Raw genomic sequence first — 15,204 nt, 5'->3', positions numbered from 1 at the left:
TTGTCCGACCTCAGGCAAGAACCACGTGGAGTGGGCAGCAAAGAATGAAAATTCATAATAAATAACCTCCGGAGTGCATAGAGCTGAAGTTCTTTACTGTTCAAGTCACTCCATGGTTTGCACACCTCGCTGGTCCAGGCAGACCTCCCCTGTCACTTCTGGGCTTTGCTGCCTCCTCCTTCCCCACCCCGTCCTCTTGCTGGAACTTCAGGCTGCACAATCCCCACATGCTTGTCACCCATACATGGCGGGATGTTGGGTGCTGCTTCTTTGTTTATATTTTGGATCTCACTGTATAGCTCTGGTTTCATGGAGTTTGCTATGTAAACCTGCCTGGCTGTCACACACAGAGATCTGCCCCCGTCTGCTTCCTCGGTGCTAGGATTAGAAGTGTGTGCCATGATATCAACCATACCCATGTTAAGTTCTCAAGTCTCCAAGGTTGACTTTCTCATAACACAAACATCAGGAATCTACAGCACTCTTGTGGTGCCCTGTGCTCAATCACTCATTCATACTTAGTCCTCTAGAAATGAATCTCCCTGGCCTAGGAAATTCCTCCATCTCTGAGCTACCTTCATCCAGACCCAACATTGGCAGAGAGTCGAACAAGACACTGGGGTGAAGGGAGTTTTGATTCTGTGAATTCAGAAGGCTATGGGCTGTGCACCCCAGTCAGTTTCCAGTTTCCAGGAAGGAACTCCCTCTCTCTAGCAAGACAGGTGACTCTCACCACCTGAACTGTCTGCGGTCTCAAATACAGAGTCATCAGCTGATGGACCCAAACTCACCTGGGTCTCATTTCCCAGCTCACCACAGAGCTCAGTCGACTTCTTTCCCCCTGACCTCTGATTCCCATCTGACCTCTAGCTAACAGTAGTTTCTACTCCATCCCTACCCCACCCAGGCCTGATTTATACCAGACTTTCACTCCTCTACCTATAAATTCCAAAATTGTGGAATCTCCTCTACCTCATATTCCAGCCAGACTTGGGCTGTGAGTCACCTGGGCTCACCCCTTTCACCTAAGCAAGATTAATGAATCCCATGGACAGAGAGGCTCAGTCAGGACCTCCAGTTTGTGAAGTACCAGGGCTTAACCTAGAATCTCAGCCTCCCCCTGCTGGCCACATGGGGATATGTCAGTTTGTGAAATCTAGAGATCCAAGGGATGCTAGGCTAGAAGTAAGTATCTCTTGACATCATCAATCAACAATTTTAGGTCTCTGGTTCTGTATCAGGTACACAGTAGACTCCTCCTTCAGCTCTTGTTTCTCTCTTGTTTCTCTAGAGAGGACAACATGGCACAGATGGATCTATATCTGGAATGCACAGAAAAAAATCAAGTTTTTAAAAATGATGAAATTCTCTCTATTCTAACAGTCCTAAGTCCATGGTATTCTTGGGCTCAGAATGCAGTGTGTAGAATTGGAAGAAAGTTAGAATACTTCTGACTCTCTGATTTTCAATGTACCTTAGGTAGAGCCCCTACTGAAATAGATGGGCAAGCAGAGAGAGTTTAGCTTGCTTGATATTCAAGTCATAAACTCAACCAGTCCAGCTGAAGTATAAGACAGCTCATGGTGACCCATGTGACCCTACTCAAGTCCCCCACACAGCAGCCTGTTGAATTATAGTCTTTTTTTCTCTCATATATTCCATCCCCACTACAGTTTACCCTCCCTCCAACTCCCCTAGCACCCCAACCTCTCACCTCCCTCAGATCCACTGCTCCCCCACTTCCCTTCAAAGAGGCATGAGCGTCCCAGGGATATCACCTGAACACAGCTTAGCAAGTAACAGTAAGCGTGGGCACAAGCCTTTACATCGAGATTGGACAAAACAACCCAGTAGGAGGATGGAGGTACAAGAGAAGATGAAAGGTTTAGAGACACGCAAAATCCCACTGTTAGGAGTCCAATAGAGCACAAAGCTTCACAATCATAGCACATATGGAGAGGACCTAGCTGAGATCCAGAAAGGCTCCATGAGCCCGTATGAGCCCTGCCTAGTTGATTCTGTGGACAGTGTTTCCTAGTGTACTCAGTCCCTTTGGCTTGTAAAATCTTTCCAGATCCTTTCCAGAGAGGCTTCCCCTGAGCTCTGCCTAGTGTTTGACTGTGAGTCTCTGCACCTGAACCCATCATTTGCTGGATGAAGCCTCTCTGATCTTGATGGGGTAGGCATGTATCTATGAGTATGGCAGACTATCAGCGGGAATCAGTTCATTGACTTCTCCTTATGACCAGTTGTGTTTGTTTCCCTCCTTGGTCTCTGGGCTATCCAGCCTCTGCTTCCTGAACATGCAGGCAGTGTCTGATATGGAATTGCCTCTCATGGTACAAGCCTCAGGTTGACCAGTCAATGGTTGACCATACTACAATTGCTGTGCCACCTTTACCCCAGCACATCTTGTAGACAGGACACATTGTAGGTCAACTACTTCTGGCTAGGTTGGTGTCCCAGTACCAACACTGGAAGTCTTGCCTGGTTACAGAAGATGGCCTGTTCAGCCTCTGTATCTCCCAGGACATAGAGACTTTGCTAGGGTCTTTTCCAAAATTTCCTAGGACGTTCTGTTGCAGTAGATTCCACATCACCTTCAAATGATCCAACTCTAGTCATCATCTCAGTATACTCTCCCTTCATTGGTCCCTCCCTCACCTGATTCTTCCTGTTCCTAACCTCACCCAGCCCTGTCCATCTACACAATCCATTCTATTTCTCCTTCTCAGGCAATTCAATGATTCTCCCTGCTTTGATCTTTCCTTGTCACTTAGCCTGTCTGGATCTGTAGGTTGCTACATGATTATCCTTTACTTCGCAGCTAGTATCCACTTATAGTAAGTGTATACCATGCTTGTCTTTCTGGTCCTGGGTTACCTCGCTCAGGATGACATTTTTCTACTTCCTTCCATTTGTCTGCTAGTTCCATGTGCCTCTTTTACAGCTGCTCCAATACTCCACTGAATAGATGTTCCACATCTTCTTTATCTACTCTTCTGTTGAGAGACATCTAGGTTACTTGTAGTTTCTGGCTATTAAGAATAAGACTACTATGAGCATAGTTGAGCACTTGTCCTAATTGTACAACAGAGCACCCTTTGGGTATAGGCCATGGGTGGTATTGCTAGGTCCAGGGGTAGATAGATTTCCTCATCTTCTTGAGTAAACACTCTATGAATTTACACATTGGTTGAACAAGTTTGCACTCCCAAGAGTAATGAAGGTGTGTTCCTCTTGTTCCAGGTGCTTGTCAGCATTAGGTCTCTTTTGCGTTTTGATCTTATTCAATCTGGCAGATGTAAGATGCAATATCAAATTACTTTTGATTGGCAATTGCCTGATGAATAACGATGTTGAACATTTCTATAAGATTTTTTTCAGGTATTTGAGATTTTACTATTGAGGATTCTCTCTTTAGATAAGGATGCCATTTTAAAATTTGATCATTTAGTTTCTTGATATCTAGTTTCTTGAGTTCTTTGCATACTGTGGATACTAGCCCTCTGTCAGATGTCAATTGTAAGGGAGGTCTACCCTTAAAATCAGTACCGGACATATCCAGACACCAAATTCTTAACACAAAGGAGATGTATTACCCAAGAGGGGTAAGCAGTGTTGTGGGTAGGGGAGGGATACGAAGGTAGCAGCATCAGCAAGCAAGAGAAGCAAGAGAAGTTAAAAGGAGGGAGAGCGAACAGGGGTTTTGCAGGAGTGGGGTTTTAAGGTGAAAGGGGGTCTGTGTGCGAAAGTGAGTTGGTAAATGGAGATTGATCATGCTAGCTGTCTTAGTCAGGGTTTCTATTCCTGCACAAACATCATGACCAAGAAGCAAGTTGGGGAGGAAAGGGTTTATTCGGCTTACATTTCCATACCGCTGTTGATCATCAAAGGATGCAGGACTGGAACTCAAGCAGGTCAGAAAGCAGGAGCTGATGCAGAAGCCATGGAGGGATGTTCTTTACTGGCTTGCTTCCCCTGTCTTGCTCAGCCTGCTCTCTTATAGAACCCAAGACTACCAGCCTAGAGATGGTCCCACCCACAAGGGGCCTCTCGCCCTTGATCACTAATTGAGGAAATGCCCCACAGCTGGATCTCATGGGGGCATTGCCCCAACTAAAGCTCCTTTCTCTGTGATAACTCCAGCTGTGTCAAGTTGACACAAAGTTAGCCAGTACACTAGCCAAATAAATCAATTTTGATTTTTGGACATTGATGTTTAGTCTGAGGAATGAGTCAATGGACAAATAAGGAAATAGACCTTGGTGGCTAGCATTAAGAATGAAATCCAACAGTTTTTAGCAAGCAGATGAGGGTAAAAGTCAAAACGCGTGGACACCATGTCTGTCATGCTAGGACTTGCATTGGCCATGCTCAGACCTGCTAGAGCCATTCTTGAAGTTGGTGAGAATCTTTTCCCAGGATGCCATTTTTATCTAACTACAGGTTCCTTTGCCTTACAGAAATTTGTCACTTTTATGAAGTGCCAATTGTAAACTGTTGGTCTTAGGGTCTATGCTAACATTGTTCTGTTCAGAAAGTTGTCTCCTCTGCCAATGTGCTCAAGGCTTTTCCCCACCTTATTTTCTATCAGGTTTATTGTATGTGGGTTTATGCTAAGGTCTGTGGTCCACTTGCCCTCATGTTTTGTGAAGGGTGATAGGTATGGATCAATTTAAATTCTTCTACATGCAAATATCCAGTTAGACCAAGACCATTTGTTGAAGCTGTCTTCTTTTCCCATTATGTATTAGGAATTTTTTTAAATGAAAAATCAGTTGTCCATAGGTCTCTGCATTTAAAACCCAAACCTTCCATTGAATTCTGTTGATCAACATGTCTGGTTTTATGACAATACCATGCACTAGTTAGTACTAAAGCTTAGTAGCAGAGCTTAAATTCAGGAATGAAGACTGAACACTTTAAAAATTATAGTTATTAGAATTTATTTCATTCATTCTTTTCCTTTTTGTTTAAACTTTTGTTTATTTTATTTAATTTTCCATGTGTTGATTGGCAGTTTTACTTCCCTGGTGTTTAATTTCTGAAATTCTTTATTTATTTTGGAGAATAATCTGTGATGGCTAATTGTGGCTGTTAACTTGATGCCATTTGGAAGTAACCAAGTCCAAGCATCCAGGCGCTCCTGTGAGGGATTTTCTTCATTAGATTACATGACATTGAAAATGGACCCTAAATCAGGGCCACCCTGTTGGGGGAAATATTAAAAAAGAAACACCAAGTTCCCGTGCTATTCATATCTACTCTCTGCCCAGTGGTCTCACTGCCTCTTGGCTACCCTCAGCCAGCAACCTTCCCTTCTTCAGTTCGCCTGANTCAGAGTCACCCNTACNTTCTCAGCCATTGTCCACCCACCCCCTCCCAGTGGTCAGTAGTCACAATTCCCCTTAACCCAGTAAATCAAAACTCTAGAAGCTTATAATTAATCAGTCAGATTTATATAATCAATAAATTCAATTCTCAAGGTACCCAGAAAATAATTTCAGAGCCAATTGATAATGATATAAGTTGCCCACCTAGATAAGGCCAATTGTCCTGTAATTATGTATCCTTATGAGATAATCATAACTACCTGTGGCTATTTAAAACCATGCAGAATCTGGATCATCCTGTTCCTCCTCCATCTTCCTTTCTTCTCGTCTTTCCTCCTTCTCTATCAATTTCTCAAGGAGAGAGATTTGCACAACCTGAGTCCTTTGAGTATGTGTATGCCACGCGCTGGAAGGCACTCATTCAGATGGAGAAGCAACAGCAGGATCAAGTGGACCTCATCAAGGAGGCTTATAAGAACCTGGAGATGGAGATGGAGGCAGCATGAGTACCAGGTTATGCTAATGAGGCAGGATTTGATGAGATGTCAAGANGAGCTTCAGAGGATGAAGGAGCTGCATAACCAAGAGGTTCAGAAACGAAAGCAGTTAGAACTCAGGCAGGTAGAGGAACACAGGCGCTGTGAGGAAGAGATGTGGTAATAACAAGAAGAAATGATGCGACAACAGAATTAAGGATTCAAGGGAACATTTCCTGATGTGAGAGAATAAGAGATATAGATGGGCCAAATGGCTATGAGAGAAAATGGCTATGTTGTTATGCTATGGGCATAAACAACAGAGGTGCTAAGACCACTGCTCTTGTGCCACCGGGTACTCCAGCTCCTCCAAGACCTGCCACTAGGATGCCAGATGGAACCTTTTAATTAACCCCACCAACAACTGAATGTTGTGACCAAGCTGCTACAATAGAACGAATTGGAGCAATTGGTGGAACTCCTCCTGCATTCAACCATCTAGCTCCAGGATCTGAATTTGCTCCAAATAAACAGGCCAACATTAGATAAAGTTGCATTGTCTAGTTTCCTGCAGCCCTTAAAAGAAGGGCCCTTTTTGGACTATCCAGAATTCTATCCTGAAAAAATTAGGGGTTCTTCCCAATAGATAGGTCTTCCCTGCTTGTACTACTCTAGGGAGTATGTTTGCAGGAAGAGAACAAGGGAGAGGTGGTATTTAACAAATCAAAGACTGTGGTATAGTGCTTCATCAAGTCTGTCTGGTGCATTCCTGAAGTATATTGATTGTTGAGAGCCTGGAGAACCATAAAAAAATGAACTCAGCTTCATTAATTTTGATCATTCTCTCTCTCTCTCTCTCTCTCTCTCTCTCTCTCTCTCTCTCTCNCTCTCTCTCTCTTGCCCGAGTCATGTTTTATTCCTTTCTCATCTTTATTCCCCTCAACCCCAGAGACACTGCCATATATACCACAAAACATAAACATCCTCCAATGACCTAGACCCATTCCTCCATTCTTTCCCAGGTAAGAATTCAGACAAATGTCCACAGAGGTTACAGCATACGTTCAGTTCTGTTATATCTCATATATGACCGCTTCGTGTCCTAAAGAAGACATTTTCTGTTAGAGGTTTTTATTTTAGTACATCTTAAAAGAATCTTGTGATAACTTGCCTCCACTTTGTGTCTCTGATGTTGCTGTTCACAGCTTTTCTGGATAGGTCTAGTCCAATCTTGGGAAAAGAGTCCTTAGTCTTGCCTATCTTAGGTAGCTACACTGTGCACTTTTATTAGTGTACTATGATTTGTTCCTGATACCTTCAATCTGAAAATGTTTCTGAGAAATGGAGCAGTAATGTAGCATCACCTTATTAAAATACATTTGATGCCTTTAAAAAGAAAAGCCATGTTGAATTTACAGCCAGAGTCATACTTTCATGATTAAAGAATACCAGAACAAATTTTATTACTTTCATGTGTACAACTTACTCATTAGATATCACAAACATGAATTCTCCTTCATAGTTTTAAAATTCTTTTTATGTAGTCACCCATATGATTAAGATTATTCTGTTCTGTAAGGCTTTGGTTGCTTATCTGCATGTGCAGATACCATGTCATTTATGCATAGTCTCTTTCAAGGGAAAATATCACCGTTCATTAGAGTTTATGTAAGTAATGTGTAGCCCAAAAGAGTTATCCCTTCACGGCAGCCCAGAAAAGCTAAAAGGTTACATAATGGTGGACTACATGACTAATTCTGATCCAAATATTATTGCAACTTTAGTTCACAACCAAGAAACAAAAGCTTCCCTTGGTCTGAAATATGAAATGAGAAAATTCAAAAGTATCTGAGATCCATGAAGCAGTGATGGGAAAGCAGGACTGGGGTAGCTCTGAGGTTTTTCTGGATGCACACACACAGACACACAGACAGACAGACAGACACGCACACACATCCTGTGCTCAGGTTGAGGTCAGCCTGTCTTATCTCTTAGAGTGATATCACATAGCTCTCACCATCTAGTGCTCTAAGCACAGGCTCTCAGCTCTCTCCAGTCAAGATGAACGTTTTCCTGGGCTGCATCCTTGTGTCTCTCACTCCTGGATGTAGTCCATTAAGTACCCATTCAAGACCTAATTATGGTCCTTGTTTTTCCATAGAGAATGCTAGGCAACGTTGTAGAAAATACCACTGGAGTCATCAGCAGGGAATCTAATGCTGATCTGATTTTAGTGACCTCTAAGAGAAAATGTCTTTCTTAGGACATGAAGGGATAATATGTGTGACATAAAAGAACTGTATGTATGCTCTAACTTCTGTAGACATTTCTTTGAATTGTTACCTGGAAATGAATGGAAAAATGGGGCTAGGTCATTAAATCCAGACCTCAAGCTCTTGACTCAGAGATAAATGACAATACCCAGTTCACAGATAAAGTATACCTGTCGTTTGTGATCCATTATTTTTTCCAATTTTTTACTAGGTATTTTCTTCATTTACATTTCAAATGNTATCCAGAAAGTCCCCTATACACTCCCCCCACCATGCTGCCCTACCCACCCACNCCCACTTCTTGGCCCTGGTGTTCCCCTGTACTGGGGCATCTAAAGTTTGCAAGACCAAGGTGTGTGACAGTTCACATGACTATTTGGAGACAGGGCAAACACTTGCTTTTGAGATTTCTCTGTGATTTCCTAAGAGTTCCAGGAGAGTCAATGTGAGTACAGATGAATTCATCAGAATATTCAGATCACTCCACAGGATGATGCAATCCCAGAGATTAATGCCCTGATGCACTGCAACACTGTCCACCAGATATGGCACAGTCTCACCTCTCACTCAGTACTGTGGAACTTTAGGAGTGTATTATAGTGTGCTATAACTGCTGTTAGGATAATTTGCTTGTCAGTATTATCTTTTGAAAACAGAAGGAGTGAAAAAACCCTAAGAAACCCAAAGAGATATTACCAGAATGCAAAAAAATGTGTAAGCCATAAAGAATGACACACTTGTCTCTGTTTGTTCACTGTGAACTTCCTGGGGTCTCGGGCCTCCTCAACCACAGCTCCCAACCCTCTACATTCTTGACCTTTATCCCAGCTTAGCTCATAGGATGTCAGTGTGGTGACAGTGTCATTTTTACCCACACTAGAATACTTCCTTAAGTAATGTGACGTCAATCAGAAGCAGAGGTGCACAGGTTTAAAATGCCTGTGAGGCCCCTGAGCCCATACCTCCTTCCTCCCCTTCCAAGGGCAGTGTCTCCTCTGCCCTCCTCCATCCTGAGCAGCCTTCCTGGGAAGATGCGACCAGTCCTGATTTTATTGACCCTACTTCTGCCTCTTGGAGCTGGAGCAGGTGAGTGAATACCACTGTGGCAGTGATGCCTTCCCATGACACCTATAGTGACATTCTGCCCAGCGGTAGTCAGGAATTGTCTTTGTACTGGACCCAGGATGTTTCTGAACCTCAGGTATCAAACCCAGAATTAGAAATCTGAAACTGGCTAGATTCTCAACAAGGTCTAAGGAAGGGTCGTGTTCTCAGAAATTTAGTAGCTACTAGCTTCTCCCAGTTGTTTTGTTTTTGTTTTTGTTGTTGGTTTGGTTTGGTTTTTTGGTTTCTTTTTTTTCCATTACCTGGAGACTGGATCATCCTTAGGAAGAAATGTGTCACAGAATGCGAAGATCATAAATGTGCATCTTGACTTTAGCCAAGGGACAAGGCAGCCTTAATGGCAAGCCGGCAAAGGGGTGAGGTCCCCAGGTCAAGAATCTTAGCGTCATTTATTATGTCCACCCCCAGCCCTGTAGAAGAGAGGCCCAGGCTGACAAGATCCTGCACTGCATACTCCACCAGCATTGCAGGCCAGTTTTAGTTGGCCTCTCCACTTATTCTGCAGGTCCCCAGCTACTCCCAGCTGTAACAGCACAGTGTTCCAATATGTCCCTGCCTCAGAATCCACCAGCACTGACCCACCAGCCCCCCAGTTAACTACAAGCCACTCTTTTCACACAGCATAAAGCATTTACTGAGAACCCAAGATGTATTAGGTACAATGTTAGAAAATCCACCTCGATATGCCCTGTGTGGGTAAAATGTGAGAAGATGACACCAGTCAATAGTACAGGGGTTAAATGACTCACTAACAACCAAACACCAGCGTGGACATTTGCAGTATTCCCACAACCTCTGCGTGATTAAGAGAGAGCTTATCCCTCCATGTCTTTGTAAAGAAGGAGGTGGAAGTCAAGTGCTACCCACACCTTCCTAGAGCAGGGTTCTACGGCTTAAGTGACAACAAAGTTTATTCCATGTGCAAGGAATCTTGTCTGCAATAGGCTTTGGGGAATGCAGATCCGACCCCCAATCTCTCCCTTCCTAGATCTCCCCTGCTCACTCTATCTACTGCTTCTAGACATATTGTAGCCCTTTTTTCAGAGGAGATCATCGGTGGCCATGAGGTGAAGCCACACTCGCACCCTTACATGGCTTTCGTTAAGTCTGTGGATATTGAAGGTAATAGAAGATACTGTGGAGGCTTCCTGGTTCAAGATGACTTTGTGCTGACGGCTGCTCACTGCAGAAACAGGTGAGGAGAAGCAGCTAGTCCACCTTTTCTCAGGCATACACACACACACACACACACACACACACACACACACACACACACACACATATCTCCTGTCCTCTATTGTGGGTGATCCCATGTGAGCTCTCTTGAAGGAAGGACTATAAAATGAGAGTCTGATGAGAGGTAAATATTAGGTCCAAGGGCAAGAGGTCAGACCCAGCAGGACACTGGCCAAATTAAGCAGTTGTTGAGGTTGAAAGTTCACATTGAAACACAATGCAAGCTATGGAACATTGCCTAGATACAAGAGGGAGACCCTGGTAGTCCCATGATCTTAAGTGTCAGAGAGCAGGTAGGTCTGACTCTGAGACCCTCCTGTGTCCTCAAGTCCCCTCAGATAGAGCCCTGCCTACCCTGCCTTTCACAGCTCCTGGATTGCATCCTCTCTGACTGACTCCACATCTCTGCTCTCCACTCTGCTCTCTCCATAGGTCAATGACAGTCACACTGGGGGCCCACAACATCAAGGCTAAGGAGGAGACACAGCAGATCATCCCTGTGGCAAAAGCCATTCCCCATCCAGACTATAATGATACTGACCTCTCCAATGACATCATGCTGTTAAAGGTGAGACCTGCCACCCTCCCAACCACAAACCTCTGTCCACCCTCACTGCTCCCTGGCTCTTCTTGGTGCAGAGCTAGAGTCCACCTCCTTTTCTGATCCTGGCTCCTCTTCTCTCTCTTCATCCTGACTTTCAAAGAGTCTCAGGCTAGCAGGCTCCTAGCTAAGCTGGTCCCTCCTCTCTCTTCCCTATCAGCTGGAGAATAAGGCCAAGAAAACTAAAGCTGTGAGGCCCCTCAAGTTGCCCAGGCCCAATGCCCGGGTGAGGCCAGGGGATGTGTGCAGTGTGGCTGGCTGGGGGAAAACGTCCATCAATACCACTGAAGGATCTGCTCTCTTAGAAGAGGCTGAACTGATCATCCAGGAGGACCAGAAATGCAAAAGATGCTTCCATCACTACACTGAGACCACAGAGATTTGTGTTGGAGACTCACAGAAAATAAAGACTCCTTTCAAGGTGGGAGTTCAAGCATTTAACAGACAAAATGAGAGGGGTCTGGAAGAGGTCACGGTGTGAGAATGGCAGAACCCTCAAGCCTCAGTTCAGAGAAGAGAAATCCCAAAAATCCAGCTTTGGGCTCTTGTGTGGGTGTAGCAAGAGTGTAAGCGTGGAAAACATCTGTCATCCCTAAAAGGATACATTATCTCAGAGTATCCCTGAGGACTTCAGGGAAAGCCTAGGACTGGCATAGAAGGAAAAGCTAGGTCTCCCTGGAGCCCCGGGACTGAGGGAAGCTGGCAAACCTGTCCTGGCCCTGATGTAAAGTTAGCCCTGCTAGGAGGAGGTGGGGAGAGCAGAGCCAGAGGGAGCCAGGCTAAGTTCTGCCTTTCTCTGCCCACAGGGTGACTCTGGGGGACCCCTCGTGTGTGACAACAAAGCTTATGGAGTTTTGTCTCATGTAAAATACAAGAAGATCTCTTTAGGAGTCTTCACTAAGGTTGTGCACTTCCTGCCGTGGATAAGCAAGAACATGGAGCTGCTCTAACAGGTGCTAAACCACCCGTGCCTGTCCAGCTTGTCCGACCTCAGGCAAGAACCACGTGGAGTGGGCAGCAAAGAATGAAAATTCATAATAAATAACCTCCGGAGTGCATAGAGCTGAAGTTCTTTGCTGTTTGAGTCACTCCATGGTTTGCGCACCTCGCTGGTCCAGGCAGACCTCCCCTGTCACTTCTGGGATTTGCTGCCTCCTCCTTCCCCACTCCTCCTCTTACTGGAACTTCAGGCCACAGAATTCCCACATGTTCATCACCCATACACGGTGGGATGTAGGGTGCTGTTTCTTTGTTTATACTTTTGAGATAGGCTCTCACTGTATAGCTCTGGCTGCATGAAGGTTAGGAGTCTACAGCACTACTGAGGTGTCCTGTGCCCAGTTACTTTTTCATAGTTAGTCCTCCAGACATGAATCTCCTGGGCCTAGGAAATTCCTATATCTCTGAGTCACCTTCATCCAGACCCAACATTGGCAGAGTCGAACAAGACATTGGGGTAAAGGGAGATTTGACTCTGGGAATTCAGAAGGCCATGGGCTATGCACCCCAGTCAGGTTCCTGTTTCCAGTCCCCCTTTCAAGCAGGGTAGGGAACTCTCCTCACCTGAACTGTCTGCAGTCTCTAATATGGAGCTATCCCTCTGATGAACCCAGTCTCACCTGGGTCTCATTTCCCGGTCCACCACAGAGCTCAGTCGACTTCTGTCCCCCTTTGTGGTCTTCCAGTGTTTCCCATCTGATCTCTAGCTAACAGTAGTTTCCACTCCATCCCTATCTCACCCAGGCCTGATTTATACCAGCCTTTCACTCCTCTACCTATAAGTTCCAAAACTGTGGAGTCTCCTCTGTTTCATTGGACAGCCCGACTTGGGCTGTCAGTCACCAGATGTTCTCCCCTGCCATGTAAGCCAGGCTAATGAGCCCTGTTCCTACTCAAGAATTCAATGGGCAGAGAGGCTCAGCCATGATCCACAATCTTTTAACAACCCTAGTTCAGCCTCGAACCTCAGCCTCCCCCTAATGGCCACATGGGGATATGGCAGTTTGTGAACCCTGGGGATCCAAGGGCTGCTAGGCTAGAAGTATACTTCTGACATCATCAATCAATACTTGTAGGTCTCAAGTTTTATATCAGGTACACAGTAGACTCCTTCACTTTCATCCTCTTGTTTCCCTAGACAGCTCAATGTCACACGAATACAGATTTGGAAATAACACAAAGAATCATTTTTTAAAAAAAAACATGATTAAATTCTCTATATTCTAATGGTGCCACACATTGATTTTCTTTGGTTCTGAATGCAGTTTGTGGAATTGGGATGAAGCTGGAACCCCTTCAGCCCTGTGGTTTTCAATGTACCTCATGTGGAGCCCTCATCAATATAGGTGGGCAGGAGAAAGGCAAGCAGAGAGGCTTGACATTCAAACCATAGACTCTGCCACTCCAGCTGAAGTACAAGACAGCTCATAGTGGCCCATGTGACCCTAGTAAGTCCCTCACACAGCAGCACTGGGGAATAATACTTTTAAAGTACTTTTAAAGTTCCTGTTCTCTTGGATGTTGGTTTTCTTAGTGAATACTAGTGAGGCAAAACAAGGAGACCCAATGCCAGAGCCTCCCCCACTGTCTGTGGGGTCATATTTATATTCTTCCTAAACATCCTTCCTCCTACATATCTGCTTCAGCAAAACATCCTTTCACCTGACTGCCGCAGAAACATATCATACAACCTAACTGAGTTTCCAGTGAAACCAGAAATTTCTACTTTCAGCCAGCCACCAAGAGTGCCCCAGGCTATAACCCAGAGCCCATGGCACAGTGTACAAGAGGTCTACCACCAAGGTAAAGGGCATCCTGTAGGACAGCGTCTGACCAGTCAGTCCTGCATCTTATATCAGATAGAAAACACTACCTATGAGATGTTCTGACTAGCATGAAGAGGCGCTCTTGACGAGGCTGATTGCTTATAAAGATCTCTGAATAAACCGATCCTCTTTCCATCCCTACCTCCTACCCTGAGCTGCTCCCGCCCCCTATCAGCACCTGTGCATTCATGTCTTTTTATAATTTTTTTATATCCCACTACAGTTTCTCCTCCCTTCCTCTCCTCCCAGTACCTCCTCCTCACCTCCTTCCTGCCTTCCCCCTCCCCAAGCCCACTCCTCCTCCATTTCTCTTCAGAAAGGGCAGACTTCCCATGAATATCAACCAAACATGGCATATCAAGTTGCAGTAAGACTAGGTACCTAGCTGTGTATTAAGGCTGGACCAAGCGCCGGGCGTCGTGGCGCACACCTTTAATCCCAGAACTTGGGAGGCAGAGGCAGGTGGATTTCTGAGTTCGAGGTCAGCCTGGTCTACAGAGTGAGTTCCAGGACAGCCAGGGCTACACAGAGAAACTGTCTCGAAAAAAAACAAAAAACAAACAAACACAAAAGGCTGGACCAGGCAACCCAGCAGGAGGAAGAGTCCCAAATAAAGGAACAGAGCCAGAAACAGACCCTGACCCCACCGTTAGAAGTCTCCTAAAAAGACCAAGCTACACAACTGTAGTATTTATGCAGAAGGCCTAGGTCAGTTCCAAGCAGGCTCCCTGATTGTGGGTTCAGTTTCTGTGCACCCTTATGAGCCCTGGTTAGTTGGTTCTGTGTTCCCTGTGGTGTCTCCCACAATCCTTCCTCCCCATCTTCTGCAAGATTCCCCAGTTCCACCTACTATTTGGCTGTGGGCTCTATATCTGTTTCTGTCAGTTGCTGGATGGAGTCTCTCTGATGACAAACGGGCACCAATGTATGAATATAGCAGAGCATGATTAGGAATCATTTCATTGATTTTGTTGTTGTTTTGGGGGTTTTTGTTTGTTTTTTGTTGATGCTTGCCAGTTATGTTTGGTTCTATTCTAGGTCTCTGGGCTATTCAGCCTCTGGATTCTTGCCCTCCAGGAAGTGCCAGGAGTGGGCTCCCTCTCATGGCATGGGTCTCAAGCTGGATCTGTCATTGGTTGACCTCTCCAACATTTTCTGTGACAGCTTTATCCCAGCACATCTTGTAGGCAGGATAAAGTTTATCGGTAGTTGATTAAACCCACTCTAATCTCCCTGCAGGCAGCCATGAGAGTTCCTTGCTACCCTACCTAATGCTCTGGATTCTTGAATGAAACACACACACACACACACACACACACACACACACACACA

At 45.0% G+C, this 15,204-nt stretch overlaps 1 protein-coding gene across 3 annotated transcripts in view; it reads left to right on the top strand.

The window, feature by feature from the left end:
* The window catches only part of LOC110325403 (granzyme E-like), a 14,283-nt gene extending 2,177 nt beyond the window's left edge, over positions 1–12,106 (top strand). Inside the window, exons 1-5 of one of the 3 annotated variants that reach the window (XM_021203374.1) lie at positions 9,117–9,171; positions 10,255–10,405; positions 10,879–11,014; positions 11,208–11,468; positions 11,854–12,106. In XM_021203374.1, coding sequence (XP_021059033.1) covers positions 9,117–9,171; positions 10,255–10,405; positions 10,879–11,014; positions 11,208–11,468; positions 11,854–11,997 — 747 coding nt within the window. In that variant the 3' untranslated portion in view covers positions 11,998–12,106. Of the gene's footprint in view, positions 1–9,116; positions 9,172–10,254; positions 10,406–10,865; positions 11,015–11,207; positions 11,469–11,853 lie in introns of those variants that run through there. The other 2 variants (XM_021203375.1, XM_021203376.1) reach the window with 2 other exon arrangements.
* Positions 12,107–15,204: the final 3,098 nt, after the last annotated feature.

The sequence above is a fragment of the Mus pahari genome, chromosome 8 (assembly GCF_900095145.1).
Source record: "Mus pahari chromosome 8, PAHARI_EIJ_v1.1, whole genome shotgun sequence".
Classification (NCBI taxonomy): Eukaryota; Metazoa; Chordata; class Mammalia; order Rodentia; family Muridae; genus Mus; species Mus pahari.
This window is presented reverse-complemented; position numbering and strand designations above follow the sequence as displayed.